The sequence below is a fragment of the Uranotaenia lowii genome, chromosome 1 (genome assembly GCF_029784155.1).
Source record: "Uranotaenia lowii strain MFRU-FL chromosome 1, ASM2978415v1, whole genome shotgun sequence".
Classification (NCBI taxonomy): Eukaryota; Metazoa; Arthropoda; class Insecta; order Diptera; family Culicidae; genus Uranotaenia; species Uranotaenia lowii.
The window spans coordinates 110,906,188-110,930,493 of record NC_073691.1 but is presented as its reverse complement, the minus strand read 5'-3'; the positions used below and the strand labels follow the sequence as shown (position 1 = coordinate 110,930,493).

Here is a 24,306-nt window from a genome sequence, read left to right as displayed (position 1 = left end):
TTGCATCTTAGGCCAATAGAAGTGGGTTTGGATCTTCTTCAGCGTCTTGTAGAATCCTAGGTGAGCTCCTGTTGTAGAATCGTGAAACCTTTTAATTACCTCCTGCCGACTTTCAAGTGGAATCACCTTCTTCCATGTGTGCGTAGTGACTCCGGTTTCGTCACGACATCGACAGTTCTTGTACAGCTCTCCGTTGATCGTTCGGAAGTCTGGATACTTGTCCTGTTCTTTTGTGACCCGCAAAACAAGTTCTTTGTACCAGGTGTCCTTCGTTTCGTCCTTGGTGAGCGTAATTGTGGCGACTGCTCTCGACAAGGCGTCCGGAACCACGTTGATTGTACCCTTTCGGTAGCGAATCTCGAAATCGAAGGCATTCAATCTGAGTATCCAGCGACTGAGGAGTGCCGTCGGATTCTTCATCGACTTTAAATAACTCAATGCAGCGTGATCGCAATGCACGATGAACCTAACTCCTTCCACGTAACCGCGAAACTTTTCTATGGACCTTATCACCGCCAAACATTCCCTTTTTGTGGTCGAATACTTCCTCTCCGATGCTGACAACTTTTGGGAGAAGTAGCATATTGGATGTTCTCCGTCTTCCATCTCTTGGGTAAGTACAGCTCCGATGGCAACGTCACTTGCATCGCACGCAATTGAAAAGGGTTTAGAATAATCCGGCATGGCGAGAACTGGAGCGGATACTAACATTGACTTCAGCTTCAAGAAAACTTCGTCAGCTCCTTTCGTCCAACGAAATTTGACCTTGATCCTTGTCAGCTCTGTTAATGGCGTTGCAATCCTAGCGAAGTCGCAGATAAAGCGTCTGTACCAGTTACAGAGGCCTAGAAATCGTTGTAATTCCTTGCGCTGCTTCGGTACCGGGAATTTGGCAATGCTGTCGATCTTCTCATTGTCCGTTCTCCACCCTTGCTCATTGAGCACGTAGCCTAGATATTTGATTTCTTTTCTGCAGAGCATGGATTTGTCTGGTGATATTGTTAAGTTCGCGATTCTCAACCTTCGAGCGACTTCTTCCAGTGTCATCAGATGTTCCTCAAAGTCTTTTGAGCACACCACGATATCGTCGAGGTAATGGAATACGTGTGGCTCCATGTCGGCGAAGATGTGTGTCATAACTCTTGCCAGCGCTTGACTAGCCGTACATAAACCGAAGGGAACAACACGAAACTGATAGTGGCCGCGAGAGGGTACTGTGAATGCTGTTAGTGGCCGAGAATCTGGATGCAGTGGAAGCTGCCAAAATGCGTCTTTTAAATCGATGGTCGAGATGTATGTGCAACCGCTTAAGTTGTTGATGATCGACGAAATTTGTGGAATCGGGTAACCTTCGTTGACCATCACGCTATTCAGGTGCCGGGCGTCTAGGCAGACACGACATTTTCCGTTTTTCTTCTTTACAGCAACGAGTGGGTTGTTCCAAGGGGAGAACATGGCCTCTTCGATGACGTCCATGGCCAACATCCTATCGATCTCTTTGTTCACCTCCTCCAACACGTATTTTGACATCGGGTAGTGCCTTTGTTTCTTCGGTGGTGCGTCTCCAACGTCGATGCGATGCTCATATAACTGTGTTCTGCCTAGTTCGCCATCTTCTGCTTTGGGGAATTGCTGTATGACCAAATCTAATCGTTTCTGCTCTTCATCCGATAGTGTCTTCGTAACCTGTTCTTCTGGAGGATCTTCTACATCTGCTTCTGTTGTCCTGGCTTCTAATGTACAACACACGGCTTTGACACCAAAGGTGTTCCAGAAGTCCATACCCAAAATTACACAGTCCGGAATTGACGGGACTAACATCACTGGTAGTGTTTCATTTCGGTTGTTGTAGGCTATAGGAAGACGAACGAAGTTTGATATCATGTGGCTCGTACCATCCGCTGTCTTTATTTCACCTTGCACCGTTCCTTTCCGTAATCCTAGATCGTCAACTATTCGTGTATGCTTGCCGCCTAGTAATGAGCAATTGGCTCCGCTGTCTAATAGTGCTTTCATCCTTCTACCTAATACTCCGATGATTGCGTGCGGTCTGTTGTCATGTCCGGGATTTATGATAATAGAATTTAAGTGTGTCAAAATCAGGTTTTCTTTGAGAGTGTCACTTGGGTTAGTTGAATCATCCCTCTCTACTGACGATTCCCCGCTTCGTAGTTTCCCACGCTAGAACGACATGATGTGCAGTTGCGCAGAGTGAATCCCTTTTTGCCGCAGCCATGACAGAAATAGAATGTTTGCTCCTTCTCACAATCGACGAATCGATGTCCTGCTTCTTCACAATTCCAACAAGTTGTCAGAGTTCTCCGCTGGTCCTGTAAGTGATGTTTTGGAGGCTGTGCTTTTTGTGTTTGCCAGGGTTGTCTGTGCTGCTGAAATTGATGTTGAGTTGTCAGGTACTGTTGATTCGGTTGGATGGGCTGATACTGTTGATTGTAATTCGAAGATCGTTGCTGCTGACTTTGCCACGGTTGCTGCGAATGTTGGAACTGATGATTTTGATTCCCTGAATACTGCTGCGAACCTTCAAACTGTTGCTGTTCTACCGGATACCGAGACCTCTGCCACTGATGTTGTGTAGCCTGCAGCTGTTGCTGTTGCGTGTACTGCGAATACGGTGGCTGCTGTTGTTGGTTGGGTATCGACGGTTGATTCTGCCTGTTCATGCTTCTGGGATGTCTACGATCCACGAAAGTCTTGATGGCGTTGATCTGCTCCGTCAGCTCTTCCATTTTCAGGTGCCAATACTCATCGTCGTCTGCATCTGCCGCTTCTTTTTGTAGTCGAGTTGTTGCTGCAGATTCTCCCGCGTTGTTCTTCTCCACCAGGTTCACCTTCGAAAAACGCTGGTTGTACGACGGTTTTTGTTGGTTCTTCGGAGTGGCCAACCTCGGTGCAAATAATGATTCGCGCGGAATAGACATGCGCTGTTGTCTGTCCAGTAAAAGCTTCATGTTGTCTTGAGTCTTGCACGTTCGAACTAGCTGCTCGAGCGTTGTAGGATTTGCTGCTGTGACTGCTGATAAGTAATCCATGCGCATATTCTTTTTTACCAGGAACAGCTTTTCTGCGTTGGACATCGGTGGATCGGCAAACCGGAACAACGTAGAAATGTCCTTGTAGTATTGATCGAACGATTCTGCTTCACCTTGGTAACGGAAAAACGCCTCAGCCCTCAGCAACTGACCATGCTCTTCACCTAGATAGTCACGTCGAATAATACGCTTGAACGCGTCCCACGACACCAGTTTTTTTTTTTTTTTTTTTTTTTTTTTTTTTACAAGATGGAAATTTGACTTCAAACCATAACAGCCGGGTGTTTGCTGCCGTGTGTGGGTTCGTCCCACTAAAACCACCTTGGGCTTCGTGTGCCAGATGTGCCCCTTGGTTTCACCCTATGATACTACATCAAGGGGTAGGCTGTGCTCATGCACTTATACATCTCACCCTTTTCCTCTTTCTCAATTTTTCCTCAATGATCATCGTTCTGCTTTATCCTTTTTCTCCTTTTTTTCTCCTTCTCCTCCTTCTCTATCGCCAACTTCAGACTGGTACGGAAGACCCCGAAACGTGTGCCGGTTAGGTAACGCTTTCATAATCACTCACGCCCGTCACAGCATCCACTATCCCGGGGACCTCGAAACGTGTGCCGGTTAGGTAACGCTTTCAAAGTAACTCGCGCCCGTCACAGCAACCACTTCCGCAGGATTTCTAACCACCAAGGCATGGCCGATTGAGAAACTACCAAGCTAGAATCCCGACACGACCACCCCCAATGGTATCTCCGCTTCCTTTTGCTGCAGGAAAGATCGTAGCTGAGTACGTGAGACCTTTTAAGTCCCACCACACGTATGAGTCCAGATTAGGGTTATACCGCGCCCTAAGATCGCGTTGCTTTTGAATTGAAGTGTCATACGAGGCCCAAGACCTTTCATTAGCTTGTCAAATTTGGTTGACTATCTCGCTCTCTCCGTTCATCATCTTTCCTGATCCTTATCAGATCGCGCATGATTTGCGAGATTTCGTCGACTATAGCACGCCATGACTGTTCGTCGCGACACATTTCACTCACTATGTTTTCAGCGTTCAAATTTTGAAGTTGTTGACGCCTTGAATTGAACCTGGGGCAGACAAAGATAGCATGTTCTGCCGATTCCTCCATCTCTACGCATTCCGGGCAATAAGGCGAGCTGATAAGCTTAAACCGATGAAGGTATTGCTTAAAGCACCCATGACCCGAAAGGAACTGCGTCAAATAGAAGTTGACCTCTCCATACTTCCGATTTACCCAGTCTGAAAGTCTCGGGATTAGCCTATGCGTCCATCTTGCGTTGTTCGATGCGTCCCATTGCTCCTGCCACTTGAGCATTGACGCTGCTCGTTGAATATTACGCACTCCTCTAACAGCTCTTGCTTTGTAACATTCCATATCCTCCGCCAGAGTTATGTCGATGGGAATCATGCCCGCGATGACAAAAGCTGCATCTGCTGATATGGTCCTGTACGCACAGGAAACTCGCATGGCTATCAACCGATGTGTGCTCCGTAATTTGGATCTGTTGCGCTCTACCTCTATCGCGGAGCTCCAGGCCGCTCCTCCGTATCGTAGTTTCGACAGTGCTACGCTCGCAAGGAGACGTCTCTTGCTACTCTTTGGACCATGGCAGTTCGGCATAATCCAGGCCAATGAATCTATGACTTTCGATGCACTTTCGCAACAGTATTTGACATGCGCACCAAAACTTAAGCGATGGTCGACCATTACTCCAAGGTATTTCAGCTGCTGTTTCGAAGATGTCGTGTGCCCTCCAACAGTAATCTCCATGTGCGGCACAACTCTTTTATTGGTCACGAGCAGAACTTCAGTTTTATGGTGAGCTATCTGAAGCTTAACTCCCTCCATCCAGATGCCAACCCTTTCTACGGACACCGTTGCAAGGTCTTCTACCTCCTCGATTGTTTCGCCGGTAATCATGAGCACTATATCGTCAGCAAATCCGACTATCTGCACGCCTGCTGGTAGTTTCAGCGTTAACACCTCATTATACATGGCATTCCAAAGCACAGGTCCGAGTATGGAACCCTGTGGAACACCCGCTGTTAGGGCAGTAGATCGTATCCCAGTTTCGGTTTCGTACGTCAGGATTCGATTTTCGAAGAAGCTTCCTATTATCCTGCAGAGAGTATTGGGAACAAGCATCCTGTGAAGCGCTTTGGCGATCGCTTCCCAGCTGGCATTGTTGAAGGCATTCTTAACGTCGATCGTCACAATGGCGCAGTGACGAACACCTGTCCGCTTCTTTTTATATGCGCGCTTCGCGTACTCTGTCACCATACGGATGGCGTCCACCGTAGATCTCCCTTTCCGAAAACCGAACTGTCTGTCCGACAGTCCACTTCCGCCTTCTGTGTAGATAATAAGTCTTTTTAATATTATCCTCTCCAGTAGCTTACCAAGGGTGTCCAGCAGACAAATGGGTCTATATGATGATGGATGCCCAGGGGGTTTCCCAGGTTTCGGTAGTAGCACCAACTTCGCCGTTTTCCATGAATTGGGAAAAGATCCCTCGTCGAGACACTTTTGTAGCACCACTCTGAAGGTATCCGGAATGGTCTGTACCGCCACTTTCAGCACTGCATTTGGGATTCCGTCCGGACCAGGGGCCTTGTTCACCGCAAGTTTCTTAGCGATAGCCACGAGTTCTTCGTTCGTTACTGGCTCAATGTCGTGGGCACCCGCGTCGTACGGAGTAAGTGGCCACTGCGTCGGGCCATGCTGCGGGAAAAGATGTGCAACGATCTCTCTCAGTTTTTCCGGACACTTTTCGGTCGGCGACCTTGGGCCACCGAATCTCGCCAGTGCAACTCTATAGGCTTGGCCCCATGGGTTATCATCTACGCTCTGGCATAACGCTCTGTAGCAGTTTTCTTTGCTTGTTTTAATAGCTCGCTTAAGTGCCACCCTGGCTGCTCGGTAAACGGCACCTCTCGTTTCTCTGTCGGCTTCATTTCTCGCCCGTTGAGCTCGTCGTCTCGCTTTTAGACAGCTAGTACGAAGCTCAGCTATTTCTGAAGTCCACCAGTAAGCCGGTCGTCGCCACCACTTCGGTGTATTTCTTCTGGGCATGGTCATGTCGCACACCGCTACCATCATTTTCGTCAGCTGCTCAGCATTATGGACCTGGGATGAGTCCTGCATGTATACAGCTTCGGTGCACACTTCTTTGTCGAAAACTTTAGTCTTCCATCTCCGCTCGTGCACTGGCAGCTGCCTTACTGCCACCGGATTTGGGTTTCCTACGCTATAGCGTATCGCCTGGTGATCGCTGTGTGTATAATCGTCACACACTCTCCAATTCATATCGTTTTTTAATGATGGACTCGCAAAGGTGATATCGATCACTGACGTTCTGTCTGGTATTCCATGCTTGCGATAGGTGCTGATGGATCCAGTGTTGCACAACTCAACTTCCAGTCTAGCGAAGGACTCTAATAGGCTGTGGCCCCTAGGGTTGTTGCACCTACTACCCCAGTTTACCGCCCAGGCGTTGAAGTCTCCTCCTATTACAACAGGGACCTTTCCTGTCAGTTCGTGAGTGAGTTCATCTAACATTGTGTTGAATTCCACGATCGTCCATCTTGGTGGAGCGTAGCAGCTACAGAAAAAGATGCCGTTAATTTTGGCAATCACGAATCCGTCCCGAGAATCTACCACTATCTCCTGGATAGGAAAACGTCCCGTGGCGTAGACAGCAGCTGAGCCAGACCTGTCCGCTGCCCAATTACCGTTTCCAGACGGGATTCTGTATGGTTCTGATAAAAGAGCCACGTCGCACTTTCTTTCGCCTACCGTTTGCTCCAACAGAAGCTGTGCGACCTCGCTATGGTTGAGGTTTAGCTGGATTACATCCAATTTTACTGGCTTGCCTTTGCCTTTTTGTATGCCTGGCAGTCTAAGCCACCAGTTTCGTGAGCATTGTCATCCGCCTGCTTGCACAGCATGCATTTCGGTTGATTTTTGCAAACTCTAGCGAAGTGTCCTTCTTCACCACATCTTCGGCAACATCGTGACCGGTCGGGTCCGTTGCAGTTTCGGGATTGATGACCGAAGTCCCAGCAATTAAAGCAGCGTTGCATTTGTTTTGGTATCCTGGGTGCTGTTCTAAAGTGCCCCACTGACCATCCAACTCTTACACTCCCTGCAGTCAGTAGAATGTTGGCCGCTGTTGGCGAGAGACGAATCGTCGCAATCTGCATTCCACCATACGCCTTTCTCAGTTTTGTAGCTACTGATTCGTTGCTCATACCAGGTATGCTGGAGAGTGCTTTCTCGAGCTCCTCTGCAGTGGTAAACTCATCCAAGTCCTTGCATTCAATAGATGCGACCTGCGATAGCGCGCGAACAGTCGCTTCTTCGCCCAGGGTGCTTTCGACAAGCTCCTTGAAGTCGGCGCTCTTTACCGTCGGGTCTTTTTTTAGCTCGAAGAGCAGTTCACCTTTTTGGGTGCGTCTTGTTTTGGTGACGCTCTCGCCAAGAGCAGATAATTTTGGCTCTGCGCGTAGCTTCCGGAACAAGTCCGCATACGTTGTGCCTTCTTTCGCTTCCACGATAAGGGCATCACCCCTGGACAACACCCGTTGAGGTTTTGGTTTTGGGGGTGGTTCTGGCTTCATGACGACCTTTCTTTTCGTGTTCTCCTTCCTATTACGAACCATTCGCCAGCCTCCTGCACTACTTTCTCCGTCTGCATCCTCGTAGTCCGTACCCCTCCTTTTTTTGGAGGAATCGTTTACGACGGGGGAGTCGCGATCTCTTTTCGCGGTTCTTCTCGGCTTGGACTCCTTCGAAGGTCCTTGAGAAGCAGCTAATTTTACTTCCTCCAATCCCTTCTCCGCAGCCTCGGCTTTCCGCACCAGCTCTGTTCGTTCCTTGACGGCACTCTGCAGAAGCACCATCAATTTCGGCACCCAGGTCTTGATGTGCGTATGCACGTTGTTGGTACTTCGCACAAACTCCTGCATCTTGTCGACCATGTCGGCTGCCTCCAAAAGGCCACATTTTTTTATGCCCCTTGGTGCACCGACACCAGTTGACGTTGGTTATCTGCATACCACTCTAGCGCATCGTTCATAAGTAAATGCTTGACGCCTGACAGCAACACCTCATCGGAAATATCGTCCGAAACCGCAAAGCTTTCAACTCGATCCAGGAACGTGTTGAGATTCTCGACGTCTTCGCGACCCTTGAAGAAGAAACGCCAGTGGTGTATCGCCTTCTGCATCTTGCTATTCTCGTCATTTCTGCGTGGCTGAAGTTGTAGCTGCAACAGGTTGTTCAAGAGCTCGTTCCTAAGATCGTCGAAACGCTCTCTTTCCGTGCTGCTGTTTCCTGCCTGTGTTGATCTGAAGCCACGTCGGTTGCCTTCGTTGTTGTCTTCAGTTGATTGTAGTAGCTGTTGATCACGGTTGGTTGCAGATGCATTGTTGTTCAAACCCCGTTGTGGTTGCGCATGAGAATTGGGGAGAAGGTGTTGAGGGTTGATGGTTTCGAAGTCGTTGTTCAACACTCGTTGCTTTGGAACGGCTCCTGTCTGTTGATGTGGCGAAACTCCTCGCCCTCGTCCTCGGCCTGTGTTGATTGGTGAACCTGCCTGAATCGTGGTGTTTTGAATACTTGCTGAAGCGTTGAAGATCTCAGCAAGACTGCTTTCTCCTCCGACTCCTTCCTCTTCCACTGCCACTAAACTAGAGTTTGCACTAGCACCGTTTTCAATATGCGCACGCACTTTTTTAAGCAACTCGCTTACGATTGACTGAAGGGAAGTGAGGACATCAATAAGATAGTTTGGTGGATCTATAATTTTCAATCTTTGGTCATAATGAAGCATCTTTAAGATCCTGATTGTTGTTTGTTTTGCAGGCTAAATCGGCAAAAGTTTGCAAATCCTTAATGCCAACTGTGCAATTCTCAATATTGATTGTAGGACTCATGACATGAATCGAACTATTGTGAAAAAGGTCTGTTGATGCCCAAATCTAAGTACCACCCTGATGGTTATTGCAACCCATAATATCTCCTATTCAATTAGTAGTTTCAGTACATCTCTTATCAGAGAGTACCTAGAGAGTGAAAAAAAGGCCTTTCCGAACACTACCTCTACTCAAGCTAGGTTCTATTACTAGAAGCAGCAGAATAAAAGATAGTGTCCAATAAACCGTAGTCGAGTGTAGTACTCTTTAAAATAAACCGCGTTGTGATTCCGACAAATAAAGTTGTTCTTATTGCTAGTGAACAAAGCGTTTCTTAGGTCGTTGACCTTTTAATAGTGACGATATCACGCGCGAGTTGTGAAGTGTTAGCTCGGCTGGACCACGGCACCCCGGACGTTCACAGGTGCGTGAACATTTTTGGTCCTTGGAAGCCGGATTTGTGTCGGGTCGCGGTATTAAAACGTGGACATTGTGAGGCTTTTTTGGCCTATTGTGCCGAAAACAAAGACCGTTGTACGCGGGTCAACTTGGCGTCTAGTGATCGCCATTTTCTACGCTGGAGTCATCACAATCTTCATCAAGTTGCTGAACATTGAAACGTGTTCCATCTCCGGGGAATATCCAGCTAATATTTCTAGCCTGGATTACATACGGTGACGATACGGACACGACGGAACGAGAATAGCGGAAAAAAGGCCTGGAAAAATTAATCGAGCTTGGGATCGAAAATTATTGGATCGAGATTGTAATGTGTTTGCGACAAAGGGCAAAAAAGTGTTTTTTGCATGGTAAGGGATCTGTGGCTGCTTCATTGCATGCGGAGAGCCACCAGATTTGCGTGGGTGAAAATTGGTAAGAATTTTCAAATAAATGAAAACTGCATGCGAAGCTCATTCATTGATTTATCGACAACTTTTTTGCTAAGTCCCTCTGGTATCAATGGTCAAACATATTTTCGGTCTTAGAATTCGCTGGATCTCTCTACCATCAGTTGTTTGTTCGCTTGTTGTTATCCCCTCGCTGCTGTCAATCTGGGTGGTTAGTCAACGGTCGTGTCACGTCGCGGAATCGTTGAGATGAAACGGTAAAAGTGATAAAAATAAAAAGTGAATTTGATCAAAAAAGTGCATCATAATTGAAAATAACTGAAAGTGATTAAAAGTGAACAGTGCAAACGAACTTGTGTTTTGTAATTTCCCTGAATATAGATCGAACTTCTGAATTAAGTGATTACATTATGATTAGCTTTGGACATAGATCAGTGATAATTAACTATGTCGCTTCGTGAACTATCAGCCAAAGAGCGAAGGGCTCTAAAAACGATTAATTCAGTGCTGTGCTTTGTGGACCAACATTCAGACATCGATCATCAACAAGTTGAAGTTCGTTTGCAGCTGTTAGAAAGTGCATACAGTGAGTTTGTGCAAATGCGATTGCAGATAGAACTGCTGCTCGAGGATGAGGACGTGAAGGAAGTGGTCGACGAAGATGCATCGGACACTGAACGTCTCGTCAGTTTGGGCGCAGCAGCACAAAGAAGAGAGGAAGAAAGTGATGCAATTTTTTCTAAAGCCGAACTGAAGTACTGCCAGGCCAAATCAGCATTATTGAAATTTTTGCATGCAGACATCCAGCATTCCAACACACAACCATCTCACCCAACTGCACCCGCTGTGGAATCGAGGGTGAAACTTCCCGAAATACGGTTGCCAACTTTTTCTGGACGATTAGAGGAGTGGATCCCATTCAGAGATGCTTTCAAAAGTCTTATTCATCAAAGTGATAAGCTCTCTGAAATGGATAAATTCACGTATTTAAGGGCCTCGCTTTCAGGAGAAGCTCTTCAAGAAATTGGATCGATTGCCTTATCTGGAAGTAATTATGACGTCGCTTGGAATGTTCTCGAGGATCGCTACCAAAATCACAAGCTCATAGTCAAGGCACACCTGGACTCGTTATTTGCGATAGAGCGAATGAAAAGGGAAAATTTCGAATGCTTGAACCTATTGATATCTGAGTTTGAGAAACACCTCCAAATGCTAGCTAAAATTGGAGAGGACATCGGTGGTTGGAGCACCATTCTGGTGCATATGGTTTGTTCCAGATAAGATCCAATAACGTTGAAGCTTTGGGAAACCAATCATAACTCCAAAGAAGTCCCCTGTTATGAAAATTTGATTATGTTTCTCAAAAATCACTGTTCCGTCCTACAATCCCTTTCATCATCGTCATCTTCTGCACAGCCAGAGAACAGGAAGCCACGATTCGGGGTGAATCACGCCGCAACTTCAGGTCGATGTAGTTTTTGCGCCGAATCTTTCCACTCGGCCTTTGTCTGCCGGAAGTTTCAGAAGATGACGGTTGCCCAAAGATATGAAGCGGTAAAAAAGATTGGTTTGTGCATGAATTGCTTAGCAGCTAGTCATCTAGCACGAAATTGTACCCGAGGATTCTGCCGCCAATGTGGGAGGAGACATCACACGCTGCTGCATTCATCGAAGGAAACAAACAGTGTAAAACCGAAACCCTCCGATGCGTCGGTGACAGCGATCAACCGTAACCACCCCGATAATCGATCAACACCTCAACAACAACAACCTTTACCCAGGCAACAACAACAACAGACCCAAATAGTTATAGACCCAAGACCTCCTACCACATCAACTGCATTACCAATTGTCAATGAAACTTCGCACAGTACTCACCCACTGCATGCCACAGATCCTAACCCACAACCACTTACCATTGCACTTCCCTTACACTCCACACACCAAATTCTTCTATCAACTGCCCTGGTGAAAGTTTCCGATTCGACAGGCCGAAGCGTTCTAGCTAGAGCCCTGTTGGATTCCTGCTCCCAAAATTGCTTTGTCACGTCCAAACTTTGTCGTCAACTCCACTTGAAAGAGTTCCCCGAAATTTTGAATCTGCATGGAATTGGAGGCACCTCAGGCTGTTCCAGAAAGGCTGTCCGTGCAAAGGTTGCACCTCGTATCGATCGGATTTCTAGCTTTTTGGAAGAGATCCACTTCAACGTTTTACCAAGTTTGACGGTGCAGTTGCCGTCTCAAAGTTTCTCCATTGGTGATTGGACTATTCCAAGGCACATGACCCTAGCAGATCCTGAATTCCATGAAAGAGGAGAAATTGATATGCTGATTGGTGCGGAATATTATCTCGACTTATTACGAACTGGTCAACATAAAGTCAGCGAAGAGGGGCCTACTATGCAGGAGACTGTATTCGGATGGATTTTGGCTGGACGCATTCCGGAATCAAAAGGTTCATCAATTGATTCAGGCGTTCAGCTATGTACGATGTCGGAACTTCATGAACAGGTCACCAAGTTCTGGGAATTAGAGACATGTCATATGAAGAGCACCAACTCCGTGGAAGAATCCTTGTGCGTGGAGCTTTTTCAGCGAGAAACTACTCGAGATGAAACTGGCAGATTTGTAGTATCGTTGCCCAAGAAGGATTTTGTCCTCAGTAAGCTCGGTGACTCCAGAGCCAATGCCGAAAAACGCTTTTACGGATTGGAGAAGCGTTTCGTGAACAATCCATCAATCAAGGAGATGTACCTCAAGTTCATCCAAGAATACCAGCATATGGGTCATATGAAGCTGGTTCCAGATTCTGAAGAAGTGCTACGTTACTACTTACCCCATCATCACGTCTTGAAGCCAGAAAGTACGACAACGAAATTAAGGGTCGTCTTTGACGCGTCCTGTCCGTCAACGTCAGGAGTTTCCCTCAACGATGGCCTCATGGTTGGGCCAATAGTTCAGGACGATTTGGTCACAATTGTTACTCGATTTCGCCTACACAAATTTGCAATTGTGGCAGACATTGCAAAAATGTACCGCATGATCAATCTTGCGGAATCCGATCAACGATACCAGTGTATTTTGTGGCGAAATGATCCGTCAGAACCGCTCAAGACCTACAAACTTTCAACCGTTACTTACGGTACAGCGAGCGCACCGTTTCTGGCTACTAGGTGCTTACAGAAGCTAGCAGAAGATGGAGGGCAGAGTCATCCTTTGGCCGCAAAAATTCTCAAGAAGGATTTTTACATGGACGACGCATTGATCGGTATTGATACCCCCGAAGAAGGAAAACAGGCAGTGAAGGAGCTTAATGACCTCTTATGTTCCGTTGGATTTGTCCTACGCAAATACAATTCGAATTGCGAGGAAATTTTAGCAGATATTCCAGCAGATCTTCTTAGCGATAGAACTGCGTTGGAGTTGGATTCTTTCTCTACCGTAACTACCCTTGGTCTTATTTGGGAACCCAGCACCGATTTGTTTAATTTCCGTATACCAACCTGGAGCTCTTCATCCCCTATTACAAAACGCATCGTGCTGTCTGACGCCTCGAAGTTGTTCGATCCTCTCGGCCTTGTCGGACCTGTGATAGTACAGGCCAAAATGTTTATCCAAAGTTTGTGGCAACTGAAATGTGGCTGGGACGATCCTCTGACAGACGAAATGCAGCTGTTTTGGACGGAATTCCGCAGAAACCTTACTTCTCTCGACACCCTGTTGATCCCTAGATGGGTGGGATTTTCTCCAAGTAGCGACGTTGAACTGCATGGTTTTTGCGATGCTTCCGAGAAGGCGTATGGCGCATGCATTTATCTGCGATGCACTCACGAAGATGGATCAGTTTCTGTTAAGCTGTTGGTTTCGAAGTCACGCGTAGCTCCTCTCGAAGATTTGAAGAGAAAGAAACGGAAACAATCAATCCCTAGGCAAGAACTTTCGTCAGCACTCCTCCTAAGCCATCTCTACGAAAAATTCTGCAAAAGTACGGCCATGGACGTTAGAAGCTATTTCTGGACTGATTCTACAATCGTCAAATGTTGGCTAGCATCAGTTCCGTCGCGATGGCAAGCATTCGTGGCGAATAGAGTCTCCGAGATCCAACATCTGACCAAGAAAGGAGTATGGAATCACATTCCGGGTACGGAAAATCCTGCTGATATAATATCCCGAGGAATGACACCTGTCCAACTGCAATACCAAATGTTGTGGTTTGAAGGCCCCATTTGGTTGAAGCAAAATCGAAGCACCTGGCCAGTTGAGACAGAGTTTTCGCCCGATCAATTCGACAAAGATACGTTGGAGGAAAAATCGTCTGTGGTGTTGCCCATTGAAGTTACTGCTCCGAACGAAATATTTTCTCGACTTTCCACCTTTACGCAAACGGTCCGCTTGGTGGCATGGATGCAACGATATTGTCACAACGCTAAAAAGCAGAATACGAGAAAAATCGGTAACATTTCCTTTGAAGAATTCCTGGAGGCTACAAAAGTTTTGGTCAAACTGTCTCAAGCTGAAAGTTTTGGCCAAGAACTCAAGGATCTGTCTCATTCCCAAGAGGTGAGAAGCAGTGCCAGTTTGAATCCTCATTTAGTCGATGGAATAATACGTGTCGGCGGCCGGTTAGCTAACGCACCAGTTTCTGAAAATCGCAAGCATCCCATCATCCTCGATCACCATCATCCCCTTTCGATCATGATCGTCCAGCACTACCACGAGTTCCTGTATCACGCTGGGCAACAACTCCTGATTGCCAGTGTCCGCGGGAAGTATTGGGTTACAAGTCTTCGTGGGTTAGCCCGAAAAACCATCCATAGTTGCGTTCAGTGCTTCCGAGTCAAGCCTAAGGTGATGGAACAACTGATGGCAGATTTGCCACCCGATCGAGTGAACCCTGCACCTCCGTTTCAGAAAGTGGGCGTAGACTATTGTGGCCCTTTCTTGATCACCTATCCTCATCGTCGAAGTTCCCCCATGAAATGCTTTGTGTCGGTTTTTGTGTGCCTCGTTTGCAAAGCTGTCCATCTGGAGCTGGTCGCGGATCTTACCACTGGAGCGTTTCTTGGAGCCTTGAAAAGGTTCATTGGTCGAAGTGGTAAACCAATCCTGATTATGAGCGACAACGGAAGGAATTTTGTCGGGGCCAGACGTGAAATAGCAGAACTTCAACGACTACTCCGAAGCCAACAATTTCAAACCGGAGTGATATTCGAAACCTGCAAGGAAGGGATCAATTTCAAATTCATTCCCGCTCGATCTCCCAACTTTGGTGGGCTCTGGGAGGCCGCGGTGAAATCTTTCAAGACTGCTTTTAAACGAACTGTTGCCTTGAAAGTGCTCCAGTACGACGAAATGACCACTACGCTAGCCCAAATAGAAGCGGTGTTAAACTCACGTCCCCTAACCCCGTTGAGCGATGACCCAGATGATTTTGAAGCTCTCACCCCTGGCCACTTCTTAATTCAACGTACATTAACTGCCCTCGATGAACCTGATCTAACTGATACGCCAGAAAACCATCTCACCATGTGGCAAAGGGCCACAAAATATGCTCAGGTTATATGGAAGAAGTGGTCGAAATTGTACCTGTCCGACCTCCACAACAGAACGAGATGGACTCGAAAGCGAAACAACATTTCGGTGGGCAGCATGGTGCTGCTGATGGACGAGAGGTTACCGTCTTTGAAGTGGCCCCTAGCGCGTGTCACTGAGGTTTTCCATGGGTCCGATGGCAACATTCGAGTGGTCAACGTACGGACGCAGGAAGGGACCTACGGAAGGTCAATATCAAAGATCTGCGTTTTACCGATTCTGGACAACTTCCAGAAAGCCGATGGGGAGAACTAAACTCCCCCAACGAAGGTGCAACCGCACCTGCGGGAGTCTCTGGGCTCCCGCGTTCCAGTTAAGTATTTTTTTTATAATGAACTTCCAAAAAGTAAGAAGAATGTTTATCCTCCAGCATTGATCGTCGTCGAGGCCCGGCGTGGCCGGGTCAGCGTCCCAGAAGGTCCCCCGTCTGCTCGATATATCCTCTACAAGGCTTTCCCTCCGGTGAAAGAATACGCATGAAGATGTCTTGGAATGTGCATGTCGTCTAGTCGTGTCTGTCAAAATTATCAACAACCAGCAACGTATTTTCCATTAGCCCTTTGCGCAATTTAATAAATTTATTTTCGAGGAGTGAGCAGCTTGATATAAACCAAATGATGCCCAGCAAGGAGGACTGATCTACCTCCATGCGCGACTGAAGCAGTTTCTTAGCATGGCCAGCTTGAGAACCACTTCATCCAACTACAAGGCAGATAGTTCACGGTCGAGCAAGCCGTGTCATCGCCGTAGAGGCGGTCGCGGAGGCCATGGGCCCATGGCCTCCGCTCCAGGCAAGTTGTTGTAACGTTCACCATTTCAATGTAAAAAAGCACCCTCTCATTTTAAGCGGCGAATGATGGTTCCTGCCGGACTCCGGCAATGCGAGACGAGACGAGACGAGGTACCTGAAGCATCGAATTGGTCCCCAGAACGAGCGATTCCCACCACTACAGCATCCACATCGAAGCCAGCAGCCAGCAGCCAGCTATACAGTCCACGAATCCCAGGTCTCGGTGGGTAGGCGTAGTCCGGACCAATGAATCCCGAAGCGATCGACGAATTTGGCACGGTACTCCTACACAAGCAGCATCCAAAAATCCAGTGTACGGATAGCAGTTCCCCGGTGGTTAGGCGTAACCCGGACAAACTACAGCAGAAGCAGATCGAATATTTTGCCACAATATCCAACTTCACGGCAGAAACTCCATCGAAAACAAACGGCAAAAATCCCGAATGTATATTCATATCGAGTGTTGTGAACAAGGTACAGAAGTAGAATAAGTAGAGGTTCATAATAGCTAGAATAGAGTTAAGAATGTTAGAGAGAATAGGGTCTTCTTGTTGAAATCTGATAAATTTCAAGGCGGCCGGCGCATGTTGATGCCCAAATCTAAGTACCAGCCTGATGGTTATTGCAACCCATAATATCTCCTATTCAATTAGTAGTTTCAGTACATCTCTTATCAGAGAGTACCTAGAGAGTGAAAAAAAGGCCTTTCCGAACACTACCTCTACTCAAGCTAGGTTCTATTACTAGAAGCAGCAGAATAAAAGATAGTGTCCAATAAACCGTAGTCGAGTGTAGTACTCTTTAAAATAAACCGCGTTGTGATTCCGACAAATAAAGTTGTTCTTATTGCTAGTGAACAAAGCGTTTCTTAGGTCGTTGACCTTTTAATAGTGACGATATCACGCGCGAGTTGTGAAGTGTTAGCTCGGCTGGACCACGGCACCCCGGACGTTCACAGGTGCGTGAACAAGGTCCTTAATTTGTTCTTCTTGAAGAAGTGCTTTTAAACGCAACACTTTGCTGCGATGTGTAAGTGAATTCACATTCAAAATGTGTCGCAACGCTAATTCGTAAGCGATCTCCTCTTCTGATAGCAACGAAAAATCCATCTTAATATAATTTACTTACTTTGTATTGTACTTTATTATGATGATAGCTCTAAATGCTACTTACTTTAAAGCAGCAAAATCGAAATATGAATCCAAAGACGAACCAAACAATGAAATCTTAACAAGATTTCGAAAATTAACGATAAGGAGGAAAAACCATCAAAAAACCAAAATTTTCTGTTGTGCTGTGTGGGTTTTTAACGTTGGGTGCCAATGTAAGAAGAAAAGGGGTTGGCTAAGGAAAAGAAGAAGAAGAGTTGTGTTTCTTCCTCTTTGTCAGGCTCCGGCTAGCTCATTAAATTTAGCCAAAAGAGGAACTTGTGGTGATTTCCGAATGATATCACGAAAATATAAGATTTTAATGTTCATTTTATAACATTGCCTTTAGCAAATCATTTTATTTTTGGCTCCAACGGCCCATGGTCGAAATAGTTGTGGGTGGGTAAACAAATAACATCAAGTTATGATTTTCGACTTACGTGCAAAAACTGCATTTTGTCGCACTCGGTGGATGGCTCGCTGATCCGAAGTTTTTCTGTGCGTCGATCTCCTGCTGCCCTGCTGTCATCCTCGGACCAAACATCACGCTCGCCACCAGGCAATGCGCCTCCGGGGACCGGCTAACACACCCCGGTGGCTCACGGAGCAAGCGAACGTCTCTCGCTGTTGCTGCTTGAAAAGCGGCGAGCTTCCGAAACCCGCCACCAGGTGTCGCGATTGCCTCACCCGATGAACGTTGTGGATTCTGGCCACCAGATGTCGTGACGATCAGCACTGGCCTCTCCCACACGATGTCGATTCTTCCGGAACGGAACTGCTCCCGCTGCCTGCCTGAGGTCGATTCAGCACTCCACCCGGCGGGTGCCAAGCGCTCTGTCGACGGATCTCCTCGATGCACACGAACTTTCGGCCAGAGAAACGAAATTTCTGGAACCACGTGGAAGCCGGTTGACCTTGACTCCCCTCGTTCTTTCCGACGACTCCTGTGTGACCGGACCTCCGGTTCCAGCCGCTTCCGGAGAGATTTCTCCCGGATGTGGAAAATTCTTCTGTCTGGATCCAGGTTTCGTCCGTTCACCGTGCCTTTTGCCAGAACGCTAATCGAGAAGGAAAAAGAAAAAGAGAACAAGGAAAAAGAAAAAGCCCCTTTTTTGGGGCTCTTTTCGTGTTTTCTTGTTTCCGACCTCTTTCCTCTTGTTTCCGTACTGGCTCGTAGCCACAATTGCATCAAAGCAGATTCGATGTCGTCCTTTAATTTGCCTTCTTCCACTTGCTTGCCGTTTTCCCGGATTCCAGGCTGGCTTCGTATGCCACGATCTCGCAGATTTTGTCGACAAAGGAGTCGGCCTTCTTCCGATGTGTTTGCCGTTTTCCGGTTTCCGGACTGGCAATCTCGCGACTTAGCAGAACTGCTGCCGTTCGAGGCTTCGCCTTACACAATATCTTTGCCGTTTTTCCCAACAGCAAGGCAAAATGCTTCGCGGCGTCACTTCTGCTTCTCACACGATTAAAAGGCACACTCCCGGAAACTGGCGGTTTTTTCGATCGCTAGCGTCTGGCTTTATTTTTTGTTTTTTCGATGTTGGCAATATGGGTACACGGTGCTTCGAAATTTGTTTACCCCACTGTATTTGGGTTCTCGTTTACCCAATTTACTGCACTGAGAGTAATTTGCGTTGATTATAATTTGCAATGTTTTGAACATTTATTCCGAATTGGTTTAAGCACAGAATAAACCAAGTATAATATTTAATTGTTACAAGTTACCAAAGAGGCATTTCGAAGATATGCATCTTACCAATTCGTGACAATAATATCACATCGGAGAAAGAACAAAAGAGTTAGATTTTGTCAGTTTTGAGTTTGTATTTGAAGTCTTGAAAGTATACAGTTTGCCAATAAAAGGTCAATTAAGTTCTAATTGAATGCACAATAATTATGCCCGATTTAAAAGCATGATGCATGTGATTTGTCAGAAATATGTCATTAGAATACTGGGTCAGAAAATTTGCGTCAGAATGAAACATAAGGTTTCACTAACAGAGGCGTTAAGCGCCAGCACAAGAAGGTGCACGTTTCACATGAAAGCTGTATCAGCGTGAAACATAAAGTTTCACCAACAGAGGCGTTAAGCGCCAGCACAACATTGTGCACTTTCCGCATAAGGGTTGTCCTCCGACAGATGCAGTGCGCCTATCACAAAATAAGGTTGACAGGTACCAATCAACCTTCTGGTCCCAGCAGAGCAGCGTCCGACAGGCCTGGCCAGCATTGTCCCGCGCAGCTCAGGCTAAAAACCCCGCACATGAACTACAAACCGTAGATTACACCAGCGAAGCGAGAACCGAGACGTCTGGGGAGTCCGCGGAGGCCTTGGGGCCTCCGCACCAGGCAAGTTCCCTTCAAAATTTTCAATTTACGGTTTAAAAAGCGTATTGTATCTTACCAGGTCACCCCTTCTACTGGTCATCGAATCTCATCACACGTCGGTGGCATCGCAGCACTTCAACGAGGTTTCGCAATCAGCAGACAAATTCGATCGACAAATTCCCAAGTCATCCACCACAGACCAACATCAGTCAACGAGAATTCAGTGCAACCTAAAACAGCGAGACAAGAAATTAGTTCATCAATCACCGAAGCAGTTGAAAATCAGCAGACTGGTAACCGTATTCGAACTGCAGGTGCAGTATACAACAGCTGATTCCGACCCAGCAGCTAACGGGATCCTTCCGATGCAAATTGGCAGCTCTATGCATTGAACCCAACATTCTTCAACACCAGATTCAAACACCACATATGAACAGCAACACATATTCACGCACTAGTTAGATTTTTAAGAATATTTAAAGCAAATTTGCTTTCGCAGCTCGTAAAATTGTTAGTTTAACTAGTTTCACCGGCACAGAAGAGAAGAAATATGAAATCAAAACAAAACTGAATTATTTTTATATACCGTTAGAGTAAGCAAGATAGATTGAAATGATATTTCAAGGCGGGCGGCATATGTTAGAAAAGGTAGGAAAACATATCGACATTCAAAATGCTTGAACACCCCCAGCAATAAAAAAACATCGCACGGCTTGACAGTCAGGCTGATGTCATGGTGAATCAACTAGCAACGCGACCTACAACGCAACGTTCACACGACTAACCAGCTCTCATTTGATCTCCATGGAAATCGCGCAGACCTGTCATACTGGTCGCTTTGTGTAGCGCGACCAATCTGATGCCAATGTGTTTAGTAGCGCGACTAGTAGGAAATCCAATAGGAACATTGTTTTTTCTCGATTTGAAGCAGTGATTCCGGGTTTTAAGCACAATAGTACGAAGATCTGTCCGAACTTGTGATAATAAACTAAAAACTATCTTAATCGGCGAGAAAATTTTCATGAATTCTTAGTTCCGGCAAAAAAACAAGGAATTTTGTCGGTTCAAATTTCGGCATTCTTGCAATCCGGGTCGTGATTTGATGAGTTTTTGATGGCTCCGGAAAGAAAGGAGACGATTCAAAGCATTATCAGATGTAGAGAAGTGATGATTTGTAGGGAATTTCAAAGTGACAGGTCGCGCCAGCATGACATACCAATGCAATGCAACGCAATCTTTTTGGAACGTTGCGTTGCGTTGCGTTGCGTTGCGTTGCGTTGCTAGTTGTTTCAGCATGACATCAGCCTCATGCCGTCGCGTATGTGTGGTAGTGTGTGACTACCGAAACAGCTGACTGGAAAAGCAGCAGCACAGTTGAACATAAACCGCCGTCGACTACAAATCGCCCCGAAAATAAATTGTCGCGAATCCGTTCAAACCGAAGTGCAACGTGTTTAATTTGCAATCCGCGAATTCCGAACAAGTGTCCGAACCGGTAGTGCAACTGGGTAAGCGCTTTGCCCCAACAGTTTTGTTGAGGTGCTTGATGAATTTGAGTTGCCTGTTGTGGTGGCGAGATAGGTAACTGCCTAAGCCTCTCCAAAATCTCTTCCAACAGTTCAAGTTGATTCCTTTTATTAGATTCGACGTCGTTCCTTGTTCCGGTGTTGTTCTGCCCCTGGTTGCCTTCCCTCCAGTTCGTTGCATGGTTTCTGATTGACGGCTTAAATTGACCGGATTTGTCGATGATACAGATGCACCCCTAGTTCGTCGATCGTTCAACCTCAGTTCCTCTTCGTCGAATCCTCTAAATGGGCTGGAGGTTCTCGGCATCCTGTCCAAAACCGTTAGATTTGCTGCTGCCTCTAGCTGAATGTTGTCTACTCTACCTGCATCCTCATTCGATGTCAACGCTGCATTTAACTGTTTCACTTCACTCAACTGACAATTCACTTCGCGGTTGATCTTTCGGTATAAGATCTAATCTGTTACGGTAATGCTCAAGACGCGAGAATAGTTGCCGTTTAGCATTCGTATCATTTTCATTGACAGCTTTACGCACGTTTGTTTTTATCGCTTCTAAGTTAGTCAAACATAAATTGAGATTATCTTCAATGTTCATCACGTGTGTTGAGGGTCTAGCATAAGAATTTGCTTTTTTCTCCTCCGTGATCAAATTTCGCATCGCGCTAAGTTTCGTTCTGCGATTACTGAAACCAAGATCAAACTTATTTCTGAGTCGAAGCTCGTAATCAATTTCCTCATCATTCAAGTCAATAATGTCCATTTTTTAATATTTGTAGTATCTAAAAAGGTTCTATTTAATTCGGGCGCCAATATTGCCCGTCTGTTATTGCCTCGGGTAGTCCCTAACAGATATCATAGGCATATCTAATAAATTGCGCAGCTCACCTGTGATATCGCCACCTCGGATCACCACTCTTCCTGCGGCGCTGCGAGCCGTTACTCCTATTTCCTTCGGCACTGCGAGCCGGCACGCAAACACTTCTTCCTTCAGCTCGTTCCGCCGAGCAACGATTTTGCAGGTAGTCGCGCAGCCGGGAATATGTTTCCTAGGCACGCGAAATGGGAGCGACACTCCTTCGACTCCTCTCTCAATGACTGCAGCAACACGACAGCAGTGACAGCCAACAATGGCAATGCGGCACTTGTGGCCGGAAACGCAGATAAATCGCGCCGCCGGGAATAATCCTGGGCGCGCGCTTGTTCGGCCAATGTCAGCACGGCTCTTGTGGCCGAGGAAAACACGATCAGTCGCGCCGCCGGGAATGATCCTGGGCACGGGTTGGTTGAGCTCGACTTCTTCGGCTCGTCCCTCAGAAAACTAACAACAATACAATAACGAAATCGCCTACAGCCGCAATTCGGCTCTCGTGGCCGGAAACAGTGATAAACCGCGCCGCCGGGAGTGGTCCTTGGCACGCGTCTGTTCCGCCACCCTTCTTCCGCTCGAAAATGCTCGCACAGCGCTTGAGGCCGAAACTAAATGCACGATACGTTGCGCCGCCGGGATTTCTCCTAGGCGCGCGAAATGCTAGGCTATATTTGCTCTCTGGTAGCCCACACTACAGAGCGGCACTGTCGGCTGGATCCTTAGGGATCTGATAAATAATTCTCTCCCGCCGGACAAAAGACAGAAAATTACCGCACGGCAATCGGAGGCAGGTTGTTTGGCCTTGGTCACAGTCTGGCCCTTGGCCGGCTGCTGGTATCCGGTAAAACGGCCCTAAAAAAACCACACCACATTAGTGCCTAACCTCACTTTGAAGTATGTGATACTTACTTCTTTTTTGAAGGCTGTTTCTGGCACGCTCTTTATCGGGGCAGTTCGGCCTGCTCCGGCACCTTTTGTTTTTTCTTTTTCCTGTGAAGGAAATTATTTGTAAATTATCGCTTTTCGCGATTAAATAAAATTAAAGTTAGCATTACCTGATTTGGCTGCTCTTTCGCGCACGTCGTTTGTACTTTTTTTTTATTTTGACAGCTCGACACGAGCTCTTAGCGCCAGGGTGTGTCCATCCACAATCAGTGGTCTGCTTGTGTGCATGTAATACAATTATCGGATTGTACGGTGTTAGCAAGCTGATCAAGTGGAAGAAAAAGGACAAATTTGGCTACAAAAGTGGAAATTACAGCCCAGCCCGGATTTCAGAAACAGCATCAAACTGGAGCAACAAAAACTCGGAACAGCATGCAGGGGCGACTGCTGTCTCACAAACCGGTGCACAAAAAGGCTTCCGAATCTGCGACAACCTCAGCAGTTATTTCAGGTTGGAAAAATAAGTTGCTTCTTTTAATCTCACCATTTCTAATTTCTGTCTACCTATTTTAGGTTTCCCGAAATGAGAAAAAAACAGGTTATTTTAGTGGTTATCGTTTTGACGTTCGTCTTGCGCTTTTCGATGGAATCCATTTAACTATTCCGACCAGTCTGTTTGTTCATTTCGTCCTTTATACGGCGGAAGAAGATACCTTGGAACACCGGATATATCGGTGGTGACGTCTAGAAAGACGATCTGTGGGATTTAAAACCGAATCTTGAATGAGACCGAAAATACCGATGTATGTATGTGATGTGGGATGTAAGTGACGGCTTCCCCCCAGCGCACAGTGGTTTAAAACTCGAAAAACGTGATCATGGGCTTTTTGATGCCTTAGATGTCAAAATAGCTTAACGACATGTTCTACAATAATTCATTATTTTTAATTGCGCATATTTTGCCATTATTATTTTTCTGATCGATTCACCTAATAGTGATATATTTTTTTTATTTTTTGAATTTGTCTTCCAGTCAAAATGATGTGTTCAGAAAACTTGTAGACAATACAATTTTAAAAAACTTTGTAAAAGACTTTGAAGCTCTATCTCTCAAAACAACAGATTTATAAACATTTTTCTAAAAACTAACCTCAAAAAAAGAAATTTTCGTTTAACTTTTTTCAAAGCGACTTTCTAGTCTTACTTTATATGAGAGAGTTGTAACAATTGTAAACAACTTCATTGAAGGTGTCAAGTTTCTATCTTGACGTTAAATGGTACTTTTGGTGTAATTACGTTTTAAAATTGCATATTTTCATTGATCCATATCTC

General features: G+C 46.2%; 2 protein-coding genes across 2 annotated transcripts; both read left to right on the top strand.

Annotated features, from left to right (window-relative positions):
• The first annotated feature begins 10,280 nt into the window (after positions 1-10,280).
• LOC129737803 (uncharacterized) lies at positions 10,281-11,114 on the top strand. The gene has a single exon (XM_055728966.1). It carries the CDS (start codon positions 10,281-10,283, stop codon positions 11,112-11,114), a length of 834 nt encoding a protein of 277 aa, XP_055584941.1.
• A 246-nt stretch (positions 11,115-11,360) lies between these two features.
• Positions 11,361-15,680, top strand: LOC129737802 (uncharacterized). The gene has a single exon (XM_055728965.1). The coding sequence runs from the start codon at positions 11,361-11,363 to the stop codon at positions 15,678-15,680; it is 4,320 nt and encodes a 1,439-aa protein (XP_055584940.1).
• Positions 15,681-24,306: the final 8,626 nt, after the last annotated feature.

Coding starts and splice junctions, on each gene's coding strand:
- LOC129737803 (XM_055728966.1), top strand. CDS start 10,281: ATGTCGCTTCGTGAACTATCAGCCAAAGAGCGAAGGGCTCTAAAAACG.
- LOC129737802 (XM_055728965.1), top strand. CDS start 11,361: ATGACGGTTGCCCAAAGATATGAAGCGGTAAAAAAGATTGGTTTGTGC.